Raw genomic sequence first — 15,464 nt, forward strand, 5'->3', positions numbered from 1 at the left:
GTCTGAGCATGTGGACGAACACAGCTTGTGCTGTGGCAGACTTCCAAGCAGATGCGTGAATGAGCAAACATACATCTAAGTGGCCTTAATTTACGTTTTCAGTCAGTTTAACTGGACATTTCACACCATCAGAAAAGGATGAGTCTGCACCACTCCAAAAATGCTGTCTTGGCAGCTAGGTTTGAGACAGCCTGAAGGGTTTTCAGAGAGCTCCAGAACAATGCATGCATTTCTTACCTGTCAGGTGAATAAATCCAGCAGGAAAAAAATGATAAAACACAAGAAATGATTTCGATGTTGCAGATGTTGGGTGCTGTTTAGTCCTATTACCTTCATAGATGGGGAGATTCAAAAGTTGTTGTTTTTTAATACACATTGATCAAACATTATTCTGATACTCATATGCAGTATGTGGGTATATATATATATATATATATATATATATATATATATATATATATATATATATATATATATATATATATATATATATATATATGTGTGTTAATGCTCTACTGTTATAGGATTCTGAATTATCGGAGACTCCATTGCTTCTGAAAAATATTGAGAACATAGATGTGCATTACAGGATTATGTAATGTCTTGCAATTTCACAGACAGAAACGGAGTCACTTTTGTTTAAGACAGAATAATAACACTGTTTTCCAGAGACTGTGGACTTTGACCATTATTGGCTGACCTAACTCTATATACAAGCACAAAAAACATCCCGGAGAGCTTGGAAACTCTGTTTCAGCCACACATCTGAAACAACCAATCAGAGGAGGTTTAGAGAGTCATCCATTCAGATACTTTCAATCTGTTAAAAAAAAAATTATATTTAAGGCAAGATTATTTCTTGAAAACTCATATCAGTTTTCAGTCTCCAGAGCACTAGAACATTGGATAACACACCAACAGGTTCACAAAACAGATAATACACAGACAAAACCATCTGATTAGACATTTTAAAATGCTGTTTGTGTGCAATAATCTTTAAAATCCACTGAGTGTGTCATCTGAGAATGAACTGCTCTGATGTCAGTCTAGATCCAGTGGCATTTTGCTGTGAGGAGAACGCCTTCAGCTGATGAGGAAGGTGTTTTAGAAATGTCACTCTTACAGACGCTGAACCCTGATATACTATATATGTTCTAGTATAAGTTTTTTTTCCTCTATAACCTTTAAATGTTCATTTTTATCTTTTTTTTAGTTATTTTAGTAATTCATACTTAAACTTAAAAGTATGTGGTAGTGAAGCCCTGCCTCATCATCTACATATTTCTTAGCGCTTCTTTTATATATATATATATATATATATATATATATATATATATATATATATATATATATATATATTTATATACAATTTGAAATAATAATAATAAAAAAAATCAAATGGGCTTGGTCAATTAACTTCTCAAAACAAGGCCATTCAAGAAAAACAAAATGTGGTTGTGGTAATGTTGTACTCTAACCAGTAGATGGCGACAGAACTGCACTAGAACCAGCAGCTGGACATAAAACAGTCCATATTAACACCATATTATTATGTTCTAGTTTTAACTATGGGTTTATAATATCTGCATTTGTTATCTATCTGAGAGACAAGTGATTTCACTTATAAAATTACTGCCATAATTCTTCACATTAGGAATTTATTTCTATTGATTGATTAAACTGCATCGTGCAAAAAAGTGCTTTGAGTTAAAAACAAGTGAACAAAAGCAGGCAGACGTTTCAGCACATTGCTATCTTCAGTGCTAACTTTTCCAGTCTGCACTGGATTCAGTGTGCGGCTAGCTGCTTTTTTGTTCATTTTCTAGAAAAGACATATGCTCAAAAAAAAAAAAAAAAAAAAGGTCTGAAGATCAAATACTGTTCCTTAAATGATTGAGCATAAAATACATGTGACTCACATCCAACATTATTATTCTTATTTTATTTATTTATTTTTTCAAAAACAACCAAATTTACCAAAAAAAAAAAAAAAAACAACAACAAAATTTACCAAAACTTTAATGCATACGCTTATCATGATATTTCATATGGCCCTGCTGTTCAGTTTGGAGAGACACAGAAGGGAATAAGACAGGGGAGATAAATAAATATGAACAAATGATTATGATGGGAACAGAGAAATTCGACATGAACAGCAAAAGTGCACCAAAATAGAAAGAAACTCACCACACACACTTTTCAAAAACACACTAATCTCTGTTTGTTTGATTGCCTGAGCATGATAGTCCTTACGACAGCTGTTCATACTAACAAATAAAATCCAGTAGTAAAATTAATAATGCACTACTTCCATAAAAACTAACAAATGTCCTTTTTTATATAGATAATAGAGAAAAATGCCCTAACAGAGATAGAAAATGTCCTTAATCTGTACCAAAAGATGGACAAAAACCTTCTCCTCAAATATATAATGAAACTTTTTTCCTCTTGAATCGTAGTCAAGTATAAAAGTCATCAGATTTATTGCATCCTGTTTTCTTTACAGTTTTTGTTTTCCATTGATTTTTTTTTTTCAATTTTAGAATTTTCTAATTTTCTCGCTGTTAAACTTGCACTTAAAACAAGAAAAATGCCACAAACTTAATTCAGTACATATTGTCTGAAAACATGTCTTAATATCTTTATATTAATATCTTTTATTTTACTAAGGAAACACATGACAGGTAAAAATTGATAGCCTGAATGCACTGTAAGTCACTTTGGATAAAAGCGTCTGCTAAATGCATAAATTTAATTTAATTTAATTTTTAATTTTAAATCATATTTAAAAAAAAAAAATTGTTACTGGAAAACAAGTAAAAGCGAGTGAAAGTCTCCTCCTAAGGATTGGTCCCAGGCCTCCCTCGTCTCTTCCACAGGTCTGAGGTCTCCGTGATGAGGGACAGCTGCTCACTCGTTCATGTCTGTGGCTTTGGGGCAGTACTTCACAGCTCGTCCTTGTGGGTGGCTCTCTGCAGGCCGGCCGGTGGCTGAGAGCCCTTGAGAGTTTTATGCGAGCCCCTCCAGTCCGTCCGCACATTGTCATCATCCCACAGCGTAGAGGTCTCTGTGTCGCTCACCCACTCCGGGTCACCGGCGTAATGGCAGGGCTGCACCAGAAGGGGGTGTGTGGAATACACCTTCAGATTCCGATTGGGAAAATGGGATTTGTAGTCCTCACTATTGAAAGAAAATACCAAAATAAAACAGTCTTAGAGGCTGAACTCTGAACTTATGATTGTAGGCTTTAGAAAATAGGTAATGAATATTTTCATGTGACGTCACCAGACCCCCCCCCCCCCAAAAAAAAAAAAAAAAACTAATATAATATAATATAATATCCCCAAGTATAAGCAATGTAAATAATATACAATAAAAAAGTAATATATATATATATATATATATATATATATATATATATATATGTGTGTGTGGGGGGGGGACAAATAGATTATTTATTCCAATTAAAAATAAATAAATATTATTACATAGTATTAGAAAATCCCTAACCATAAGTGTAAGCAATAATATAATATAATATAATATAATATAATATAATATAATATAATATAATATAATATAATATAATATAATAACCAGGCAAGTTAATTAATAATATATTAATAATGTAATATTAATACTATTGTATATGTATTTATACTACAGTATTGTTCAAAATAATAGCAGTACAATGTGACTAACCAGAATAATCAAGGTTTTTAGTATATTTTTTATTGCTACGTGGCAAACAAGTTACCAGTAGGTTCAGTAGATTGTCAGAAAACAAACAAGACCCAGCATTCATGATATGCACGCTCTTAAGGCTGTGCAATTGGGCAATTAGTTGAAAGGGGTGTGTTCAAAAAAATAGCAGTGTCTACCTTTGACTGTACAAACTCAAAACTATTTTGTACAAACATTTTTTTTTTCTGGGATTTAGCAATCCTGTGAATCACTAAACTAATATTTAGTTGTATGACCACAGTTTTTTAAAACTGCTTGACATCTGTGTGGCATGGAGTCAACCAACTTGTGGCACCTCTCAGCTGTTATTCCACTCCATGATTCTTTAACAACATTCCACAATTCATTCACATTTCTTGGTTTTGCTTCAGAAACAGCATTTTTGATATCACCCCACAAGTTCTCAATTGGATTAAGGTCTGGAGATTGGGCTGGCCACTCCATAACATTAATTTTGTTGGTTTGGAACCAAGGCTTTGCCCGTTTACTAGTGTGTTTTGGGTCATTGTCTTGTTGAAACAACCATTTCAAGGGCATGTCCTCTTCAGCATAGGGCAACATGACCTCTTCAAGTATTTTAACATATGCAAACTGATCCATGATCCCTGGTATGCGATAAATAGGCCCAACACCATAGTAGGAGAAACATGCCCATATCATGATGCTTGCACCTCCATGCTTCACTGTCTTCACTGTGTACTGTGGCTTGAATTCAGAGTTTGGGGGTCGTCTCACAAACTGCCTGTGGCCCTTGGACCCAAAAAGAACAATTTTACTCTCATCAGTCCACAAAATGTTCCTCCATTTCTCTTTAGGCCAGTTGATGTGTTCTTTGGCAAATTGTAACCTCTTCTGCACATGCCTTTTTTTTAACAGAGGGACTTTGCGGGGGATTCTTGAAAATAGATTAGCTTCACACAGACGTCTTCTAACTGTCACAGTACTTACAGGTAACTCCAGACTGTCTTTGATCATCCTGGAGGTGATCATTGGCTGAGCCTTTGCCATTCTGGTTATTCTTCTATCTATTTTGATGGTTGTCTTCCGTTTTCTTCCACGTCTCTCTGGTTTTGCTCTCCATTTTAAGGCATTGGAGATCATTTTAACTGAACAGCCTATCATTTTTTGCACCTCTTTATAGGTTTTCCCCTCTCTAATCAACTTTTTAATCAAAGTACGCTGTTCTTCTGAACAATGTCTTGAACGACCCATTTTCCTCAGCTTTCAAATGCATGTTCAACAAGTGTTGGCTTCATCCTTAAATAGGGGCCACCTGATTCACACCTGTTTCTTCACAAAATTGATGACCTCAGTGATTGAATGCCACACTGCTATTTTTTTGAACACACCCCTTTCAACTAATTGCCCAATTGCACAGCCTTAAGAGCGTGCATATCATGAATGCTGGGTCTCATTTGTTTTCTGAAAATCTACTGAACCTACTGGTAACTTGTTTGCCACGTAGCAATAAAAAAATATACGAAAAACCTTGATTATTCTGGTTAGTCACATTGTACTGCTATTATTTTGAACAAAACTGTATATCCATATTTTATCCTGATGTTAAATAATTCCTTGCATTCAGTATAAGCAATATAATATTATATAATATATAAATGCATATTAAATATAAGCATACATAAATAATAAATAAATAAAAATAATTTATATATATATATATATATATATATATATATATATATATATATATATATATATAGTGTGTGTGTGTGTGTGTGTGTGTGTATCCTTAAATGATTTAATCCCATTTTATAAATATACATAAATCTATATTTGATAATATAACATAATAAGGTAATGGATAATATAATAATACTATCTAATAACATGTATCTACACTATATCCTATACACTATATCCTATACTATATGGCACAAAATTTCTATGACTCGGTATGAGCAATTGGGAAAAATAGATTTCTATTTCAATTTTAAAAAGTACTAGAGATGCTGGCTTTACAACCTTTCAAAGGAAAGAGGTCAGCACTGATCTATTTAATGTCTCTTTTGGATCAAAACGAGCTGGCGAATCATTTCAGGGCTGGTGCTGCTCGACTTTACCTTAATAAATTAATAAAATATCAGTTATTTTCAGCAGAAGCCTCTAGAGATATTTCATGTGCTGAGGGTAAACGTGTGTACTGATCCAGCTGGATGAGGGCCCTTGGCTTTGTCAGACTTGGAAGGAGAGCAAAGCGGCTAAAGTTGCTACTAATTTAGCTGGAATGCGTAACGGGGAAGACAGGGCAGGGTGTTTAAAGGGTTAGCCGTCAGCGGGGCAGCAACAACACGCTGGATTCTGCCGAGAGAGCCGCGGTTAGCTGGAAAGATTAAATAATACGGGGAGAACGCTGCTCTGATCTGTCTCTGTGGGGATGAGGAGCTTCAGGCGGGAACTGAATAAGAGTCAGAGATGGAGAGGAAACGGACGGGGTTAAAGGGAGGCATCATGCCAATCCACAGAGGAATCAAAGCTGGGTTTATTTCTTGGCTTGAGTCTCGACACTGTCCATAAAAATCAAATGACTTGTACAATTACATAGTGAAGAAACTATGCATATCTCCATACCTAAGTGCACATTTGTGGTCTGCTATTTCAGTCAGTCCTACTTTGCAAAAATGTGAAGTACTCATAATATAATGGAGTAATGCATGTCTTTATGGTGAGGATGCATTCTTTGTCAACTAAAATTAGCAACATCAGTCTTCTAACCAAACAAATCATTTTAACATTTAAAGGAATAATTCACCCAAAAATAAAAAGGTACTCACCCTAAGGCCTTCCAAGATGAGTTTGTTTCTTTCTGAACTGATTTTGAAAAATGCAGCATTGCATCACTTGCTCAGCAGTGGGTGCTCTGCAGTGAATGGGTGCCGTCAGAATGAGTGTCTAAACATCTGATAAAAACATCACAATAATCCACAAATGATCCACACCAGTCCAGTCCATCAGTTACGTTCTTGAGAAGAGAAACGCTGTGTACTTTAAGAAATAAATCCTTCAAGAAATTTTTATTTAAACCATTGTTTACAGCTAAAATACAAGTCCGCTATACCTAACATTGCTTTCTCCAGTGAAAAAGTCCATCCCTTTATAGCTATCACATCAAAACCCACCAACTAACTGTGTTTGATCTGTGCATATTTCTCTCCTGATTCAGATGAGGTGGCTTTTTAACTGGAGGAAGCATTATTATGTATAGAGGACTTGTCTTTTAGCCAGAAGCGATAGTTTGACGTTTAAAATGTCTTAATGATGCAGCTTTTCACGTCACGTGTCGTTACTTGATGGACTAGAGCGGTGTGGATTACTTGAATTTACCTCTTGTTCTGACGGCACCCATTCACTGCAGAGGATCCATTAGTGAACATTTGATGCAATGCTACATTTCTCCCCATGAAGTAACAAACCCATGTACATCTTCAATGACCTGAGGGTGATTATATTTTCATTTTTAGGTGAACTATTCCTATAAAATATGCTTCAACCCTGAAGACTTGAGCGTGCAACTCACTTTGGGTGCTTGTCATACATGATGGGGAGAAACTCATCCACAGGAAGCATCTTGGATATCGGTTCGGCGTTGAGGAGCTTCTGAGCTCCCTGAAGAGAGATGGCGTAAGAGAGCGTCCAGTAGGAGAAATCAGCGTACACCAGGTTCCTCACATTCTCCACTGGGACCTCCTCTTCAGGGTACACCTTCTTCCTGCCCAGGTATCTGCAACAGATCACCACAACAGTTAAAGTCACCTGATGAGTTTATGTGCTATAAAATCATAACCAATCTGCACAAATAAAACTGAATGCTTCCTTATAACTGCATTGTTCTGGTTCTGGTTTGTTCTAGTGACAGACAGGTGTCACTCACACGATGTCCCAGTCCAGCTCCACCTGCTCCACCTCCTCCATCAGACGCATCAGGCGACGTTTAAAGTTGACTTGGAAATGCACATCGTCCTCAAAAATCAGCGCCTTGTCTAGCTGCATGTCTACCATCTATGAATGATAGCAATGGTCAAATCATTCTGACATACTGACATATATTAATTATTTTAATAAACACCACTGTTTAGTTAAAGTTTGGGGTCAGTATGATTTTTATTAAAAAATTTTTTACAAAGAAATTAAGGATGGATTCAATTGATCAAAAGTAACAGCGACATAAAGTGACAATTATAATTTGGATGTTTCAAAAGATGCCTGTTGCAAATAAATAATCTTTTAACTTTCTACTCATTAAAGAATGGGGAACACGTACATTATTTTATCAAGGATTTCAACAAAAATATGACTCATCCAATGTTTTGATAATTGTTTTGATAATTAAAAACAAACATTGATAATAATCAGAGCTGTTTCTTAAGCATCAGATCATCATATCATAGTGATTTCTGGAGATCATGTGACACTGAAGACTGGAGGAATGATGATGAATATTCAGCTTTGATCACAGAAATAAATTACATTTTACAATACAACACAACAGAAAACAGTTATTTTAAATTGTAATCATATTTCATAATATGACTGCTTTTCTACAAATATTTGTTGTAATGCACAGTAGTACATTTCAAAATAAATAATAGTAGTAATATTAACAATAATAATAACATACATTTATATAATGTATATTTTAGCTGCATTAATAAAAGCAACCCATGATGCATTAGACACCGTATTCTAAAAAAAGAATCCATTTGTTAACTACATCATAACTACCATGATACTCCTAAAGCATTAGTCCATGCTAATTTAAACATTTAATCACATTATTAATCAAACGTCTGCTAATATAATTTAATGAACCTCAGCTAACATTACCCATCCATAAAAAGTTGTGCATTCATTAACTAACATTAACAAAGATTAATAAATACTGCAACCAATGTCTTGTTCATACGTTAGTGAATGCATTATCCAACATCATCTAATGGAACCTTATTGTAAAGGGCTACCAATAACAATATATAAAAGTGGCTTTTATTTCAATAGTTTAAGGGTCCGCTGACCTCTTTCCAGATGTTGTAGTGGCTCAGGAAGCAGCCCACCTCTCCCTTGGTCAGCGTGCGGCCGGAGAAAGGGTCGTAGTAACCAGGTAAGAGATCAACACCTAGAATCTTAATATCGCTGCTGTTCAGAGCTCTGCATGCACACACCAGTGGAAAAACAACATTATTGCTCTTATCATCATTTGCATGTATAAAGAAAGAATGAATAAAGTTTGCTCTTAAGAGTAAATGTCTGTTCTTACGCTCCATCAACAGCATCCACAACTTTAGCCTCAATCTCTAGCTCATACAGTGACCGTAACATCCTGTCCCTGCGGTCTGGACGTCTGCGCAGGTTTATCAGGTAGATCTGAGGAGAACAAACACACAGCTGAATAGTGCAGCTCAAAGCAATGGTTAAAAAACAAGAGCATGCACTCAACTTTACCTGATCAAAGCCCATGAGATCAGACTGTTTGGGAGGAACGTGGACATGGCGAGACACAAACATTGGCGGCCCGTGGACTGTGGGAGAAATCATTTTAATTAGGACAAATCCTTGATTAAGGAGCTAAAGGTTAGTGTATTCTTCAAATACAGTGAGACCACACTGAAAATCACACAAGACGCTTTTAGGGATATTTTATGCTACATGATCATACTGTAGCTGTGGTAAACAAAAAAAATCTTGTGACTTTATTTATTATAAGTGACTTATCTTGTTATTGTGACTTTATGTCTTACAATTGCAACTTGTGTCTCATAATCTGACTTTATATCTCATATGCATGACTTCAGTTTCATATAAAAAAGTTCACTTCACAATTTCATATCTTATTTTAAATACTATTTCTATCATATTTTTGTCATTTGCCAGCCTTGTGAAAAAGTATATTCACATGTATTTTATATATGTACTTATATCATGTTTATATATATATATATATATATATATATATATATATATATATATATATATATATATATATATTGTTAAAAGACAATTCTTAAGTGCAAATGTTCAGACACTTAACTCCATGTTAACTGCAAAAACTAAATAAAAATGTTTGCAAATCATGTTAAAATGTCCGGTATTTACATACATTTACAATTATACAGTTGTAATTGTTTTGTACAATTTAATACATTCAAAACATATTAAATGTACTATGAAATAAAAGCCTACAGTTCAAATTATGATAAAGTACATGACATGTGCATTATTGACATTAAAATAAATGAGTGTACAACAAAAGATTAAAAGATAATAATGTAAAATGTATTTTAAAGTAAATTAAATCAATATGACAAAATTGAAATGCGCATTTAATAAAAGTGTATTTTAAGGGATAGTTCATCCACAAATAATTATAAAAAAACATAATCAGTTTATTCAGAAAACTTCAAGACTTTGGTAAATCCTTGAAAAAAAAAGACAATATTTTTTATTAAAACCTATTTTAAAAGGATTCACTTTACAGTCCAGGTAACCAAAACTTTAAAAACCAAAAAAGGTCATAAAGTGCCATAAAACAAATATAATCACTTTAAGTGGTCTTTTATGTCATTATTATTATATAATCAGCAAGAAAAAAAATTTTAAACATACTTTTTAAATATTTGAAGTACTATAACTGTGCACTGTTCAAGTGCACTGCTTCTCACACGAGCTGTACAAGCTCATTTAAGTGCTCTTATCATTATACATTTTTCAAGTTAACGCACAAGTTTATTCTAAAAATATGATTTAATAAAAAAAATAACAAAATGAAATGTCAGTGTTACTCACTCAGAGATTCCAGGTAAAGGTGGACAAAATTGATCCGATCGTCCTCCACGGTCTGATGAGGCTTTGCAGGTACGTTCAGATACCCATAACGCTCCTTGTTGCACAGATACATCTGCACCTCTGTTTCAGAAAGTGAATCATATCAGATGAACAGTGTCAGAAACTTTACTCACTCTGACTCTCTTCAAGGCTATTTGACCGTCAATCCTAAAAAAAATGAAGTCAGTTGGACATAGGGAAGAATTTTTCCTCAATCCGTCCAATCTAAATCCAAATGTTGAACTCATCATTTTGCATAAGATAAATGAGATCTGCTGGAGTCTTCCAGAAGGGGGCAACATACCCCATATCCTGCAGGAGAAGGCAAAAACGATGATGTCGTCAAAGGGCCAGGAGTAGTCTTTGTGAGGGGGGTGAAAGGCCACTTTCTTGGTGTCCTCTTTGCGCAGGTCCAGCAGAATAGTGGAGTGGACCATCGGCACAGGGTAGCAGCCCAGCCTTTGACGCTGTTTTGTGGGGAAGTATTCAGCAGTACGACGATAGTAACCCTGAGACGAAACAGAAAACTGAACAACACAGCCAAAGGACAAAGTGTTTGAACAAACACACCCTAAACAGACCTATAATGAATATATCTATAATATAATATACAATATCTGCTCTCCCTCGTGTATAGCTTTGTGAAATGGGAATAATTTAAATCAGTTTGTTTGGACAATTAATGTATGAATCACAGATTCAAGTTTCCATGCACAAGTTGGAGTGCAACATTTTATGTTTTTGTAGCATAATATTTAGTTACATATTTAGTGAATGCTGTAATACAGATAAACATCTAGGTCAATTATTGAAATTACTGCAAAAATAAATCTTTACTGTTATACTGTATGTATAAACAACTGCTGAAATGTTTGGGTAACGTTTTACAATAAGGTTCCATTAGTTAATGTAGTAACTAACATTAACAAATGGTGAACAATATATTTATTACAGTATTTTTTTTAATGTTAGTTAATGAAAATACATTGTGTCGTTCATTGGTAGTTCATATTAATTCACAGTGCATTAACTATTGTTAACAAGCACAACTTTTGATTTTAATAATGCATTAGGAAATGTTGAAATGAACATGAACTAAGATCAATAAATGCTGTATACGTGTTGGTCATTTTTAGTTCAAGTTAACTAAAGTAGTTAACTAATGAACCTTATTGTAAAGTTTTATCGTTTTTTTAATGTTTTGTATTTATTTAATGAATAAAATCTATTTTACAATGTAATTTATTTCTGTGATGTAAAGCTGAATTTTCAGCATCATTCCTCCAGTCTTCAGTGTCACATGATCCTCAGAAATCATTCTAATATGCTGATTTACTGCTCGATAATTTAAGTATTATCAATTCTATTTATTTTATATCATTCTGTCCTTTGATAAACAGCGTTTACAAGAATAGCATTTATTTTAAGATCATGCACATGTACACACACACGCGTCCCAGCTGTAAATTCATTGCACTGTACCTGTGGAGTGATGCCACACCAGTAGTTGGAGTAGCCTGACTGTGAGTCCAGCATGGGGGCAATGACTGACTTATTCTCCAACATCAAGAGATGCAGTGTGTCTGGGTTAGTCAGGATGTTGTCTGCGTCTGAATACTGCAGATGAGAAAATAAACACAAAGAATGACATCTGATAACACAATCCTAATGATATCATTTGATAGACTTGATATTAGAAAATATAAAAAGATACTGACATGATATGAGCAAAAATTATTTGAGTGCATTCCAGCACAATTCACATTTCTGGCCCCAATAAGATCTAAATCTTTTAAAGAGTTTTGACCTGGTTGTATTTTTTTATATTCCTGTTATAGATATTTGGTTGTGTGTGATCCAAAATTGGGGTGTATAGGCTCTAACTGGGTCATACCAGAATGTAGTCAGCCCAGCGTTCCTTGGCAAAGTCCAGCGCTGCCTGTTTGAGCTTCATAACATACTCATAGCGGTCATTAGTCCAGTGCTTGGGCCCCAGCTCACCTACATAGGATCTGTGTGGATAAAACAAATCAATGCAAGATTCACTGGTAGTACCTACATTTTAAAAACTTTAAATTGTGGTTCTAACAGGATAAAGTATCTGCCGTATGTTCATGTTGTGTGATGTTCATCTCACACGGGTTTATCTAAAGGTCTCCACTCCACATAGTGATACTGTGTTTGCATGACTGTGAGCCATTCTCGCAGGACTGCTGTTGTGTTGTCAATGTTGTGGTCTGTCGCCACCCTACAGGAAACATTAAGCAGAGAGCAGGAATTAATTGGTGTCTGTAAATTGCCTCCATCTGAAAACATAAGAAACCACTCAAAAGATGGTTATGTTTTTGGCCACGCTTTATGATACGATGCACATTTCACGAGTTCACCCTTACAGCTAATCTGAAAGAGAATAGTAAGCATATTTTGGCGTGCTGTCCTGGGGGAGGGGTCCGGGCCCGAACCCAAAGAACTCCCCCTATCCCTGATTTGGGATAAAAATAGATTAGAAGTGAGGAGTTGGGGTGGAGGAGGGATGCCGAAAAACTGTTTTAGGACAGGAGGTAGGAGGCCTGCATATTTATACACCTTTTGAGATAGTTAAGATGATTAGCTAAAAAAGATGCCCCTGTGCCAAATTGGATGATTATCTGATCGTGCTCCTCCCGAACTTTGTTAATAAAACATCATACATTACAGATTTCCATAAGTATATGAGCATTTATGTGCATATATATATATATATATATATATATATATATATATATATATATATATATATATATATATATATATATATATATTCTATGAAGTCATGTGGTGCAACCGCCATTCATAAACATACAGGAAAAACAACAGGAAGTGATATCATAGAGAAAATCCTTATTACTTTGACCTTTTTATGGCAAGGCAAAGTTAGTCCAGGATGTAAAATGTCAAGTTATGCAACCCCTCTCAAAACTGAATGATATTTATGAATTTAGAATTCATGATGTTTTAAAAAATACTTTGTACCTTTTGAAAAATAATGATTATGTGCACTGATTTATATAAGGAATAAGGAAAATATGGTATTTCGTGAAAGATACATCACATTACATTTCGAGTAAATAAAACAATTAAAATAAATTAAAACAAACAAAAAAAAAAACATCAACTTGGCATATGTGTATGTTTGTTTAACTTGGGCACTCTTATTTGTCGGTGTCTTAAATACTGAGTAATACAAATTAACTACCAGCACGAACATGTAATGACTACTTTTTCATTTTATGTAGCCTTAGACTTCTCCTGTCCATTTAATACCAAAATTCACCACTTGAAGCACCTTTAAACGTTAAATCGTGCACTACGTAGAGTATTATTTACCTAGTTTATTTAGTATGCGCTATAAATAAAATAAATGCATTAAAGTGCATAAATACACAACATGCAACCCGAACAGTATTAGCTGGGGGAAGGGGATCTGCTTTTGAGGGAAAGCTGGAAGAGTCAAGGGGATGAGGTGATTGAATGCAAAAAAGATTGACATTTTGACATCTCAAATAATAATAAGATCATCAACAAGCTTAAACGGCAAAGAAGGAAGTCACCAACCAGATAGAGATGCGCTCTTTGGGATAGTTTAATCTCTCGAGAGCCCCGAGGTAGTAGGGTAAAGAATGAGCGGCGTTCCGTGCTATGATTGCTATAACGACTGTGGGCGGATGCGTCTTTGACTCTTCAGTATAGTTTCCCTCTGAAAAGTAACATTGTGCTACCGCTAAAATGGTCCAAACACTTTTAATCCAAGATAACATGACTGGAATTCGGTGGTCCTCGGCGTCGTTGCTCAAACAGTCCCATCCGCGTCAGCAGCAGAAGAGGGCTCTTCCCTAAACTTCACACTCCCCTTCAAACCTCCGTTCTCCCCGGAGGAGCCAACGTGTTCTGTTAGCTGGGTTTGAGTTACAACTTCCGTGTAAGGATTTGTTCGTAGAACTGTTACATTGTATGTTCAGTCAGTGTAACATTTGCGTTGACTGTCTGTTATTTAGAATGTTTCACCAGACCACATCAACGTTCTTTTCTGAAGCCCTACTGTTACATTTTAGAATGCTAAATGTTGCGTTAACGTTTGCTACATTGTTTCACTGTAGCCAAGATGTTTCAGGACAGTATGGTGACGTTCTTTTTCATTTTTTTCAACATACAGAGCAACATTTGTGTATGCCTGTGCATACTTTCTTTTTCTCGTTTTTGTGGCAACTAAAGAAGGGATCTGAACCACTGCCATTTTAGCGATTGTTCTGTCGAAATACATCACTGAGATTGATGAGCCTACAGTGACATTTTTGTCATGTTTAGTCCGAGTTCCCAGATCACATTACTAATTCCTTAAACCGCTTTAAGTTTACATTCTGTCTGAAAGAACAAATTGAAGAAATAACAGTTTGATAAAATGTGAAATTGATCAAACTGAAACCACATCATCAGTGTGCCAGCATAAATCTGCTATCGTACATTAAAAAACGAATACATAGCAATAACACATTATGTAACCGCTTAGATGGAAAACTTTCTAATTTGACAAAACAATCACACAAAGTACTAACTGCTTCTTTCATAAAACCTTTGAATACAGTGAACAACCACAAGAGGGACATGTTGAACTTGTTTCACAAATGTACCATCTGGCATTTTAAAGGGATAGTTCACCCAAAAATGAAAATTGTGTCATTAATTACTGATAAACTCATGTCAGTCCAAACCCGTAAGACCCCCATTCATCTTGATAACACAAAGATATATTTGATGAAATTCGTCATCATAGTCAGCAACACAACTGAAACATTCCCAGGCCCAGAAAGGTAGTAAAGACAACGTTAAGTTAATAGTCCATGTGA

At 35.0% G+C, this 15,464-nt stretch overlaps 1 protein-coding gene across 1 annotated transcript; it reads right to left on the bottom strand.

Moving 5' to 3' along the window:
- Positions 1-2,466: 2,466 nt before the first annotated feature.
- Positions 2,467-14,666, bottom strand: cercam (cerebral endothelial cell adhesion molecule). The gene is made up of 12 exons (XM_026219372.1): positions 14,176-14,666; positions 12,719-12,829; positions 12,476-12,593; positions 12,064-12,198; positions 10,886-11,090; positions 10,543-10,662; positions 9,202-9,278; positions 9,017-9,123; positions 8,775-8,907; positions 7,634-7,761; positions 7,280-7,483; positions 2,467-3,180 (listed from the first exon to the last, which is right to left on the bottom strand). The coding sequence occupies exons 1-12, from the start codon at positions 14,376-14,378 to the stop codon at positions 2,946-2,948; spliced, it is 1,776 nt and encodes a 591-aa protein (XP_026075157.1). The 5' UTR covers positions 14,379-14,666; the 3' UTR covers positions 2,467-2,945.
- Between the last annotated feature and the right edge of the window lie 798 nt (positions 14,667-15,464).

This window comes from Carassius auratus, chromosome 35 (assembly GCF_003368295.1).
Source record: "Carassius auratus strain Wakin chromosome 35, ASM336829v1, whole genome shotgun sequence".
Taxonomy (NCBI): Eukaryota; Metazoa; Chordata; class Actinopteri; order Cypriniformes; family Cyprinidae; genus Carassius; species Carassius auratus.

Excerpts from the sequence above, each read along its gene's own strand:
- cercam (XM_026219372.1), bottom strand. The coding sequence starts at position 14,378 with ATGTTATCTTGGATTAAAAGTGTTTGGACCATTTTAGCGGTAGCACAA. Across the intron at positions 9,124-9,201 it reads ATCTCATGGGCTTTGATCAG|ATCTACCTGATAAACCTGCG; the intron begins GTAAAGTTGAGT and ends TGTTCTCCTCAG. Across the intron at positions 8,908-9,016 it reads GTGGATGCTGTTGATGGAGC|AGCTCTGAACAGCAGCGATA; the intron begins GTAAGAACAGAC and ends GTGTGCATGCAG.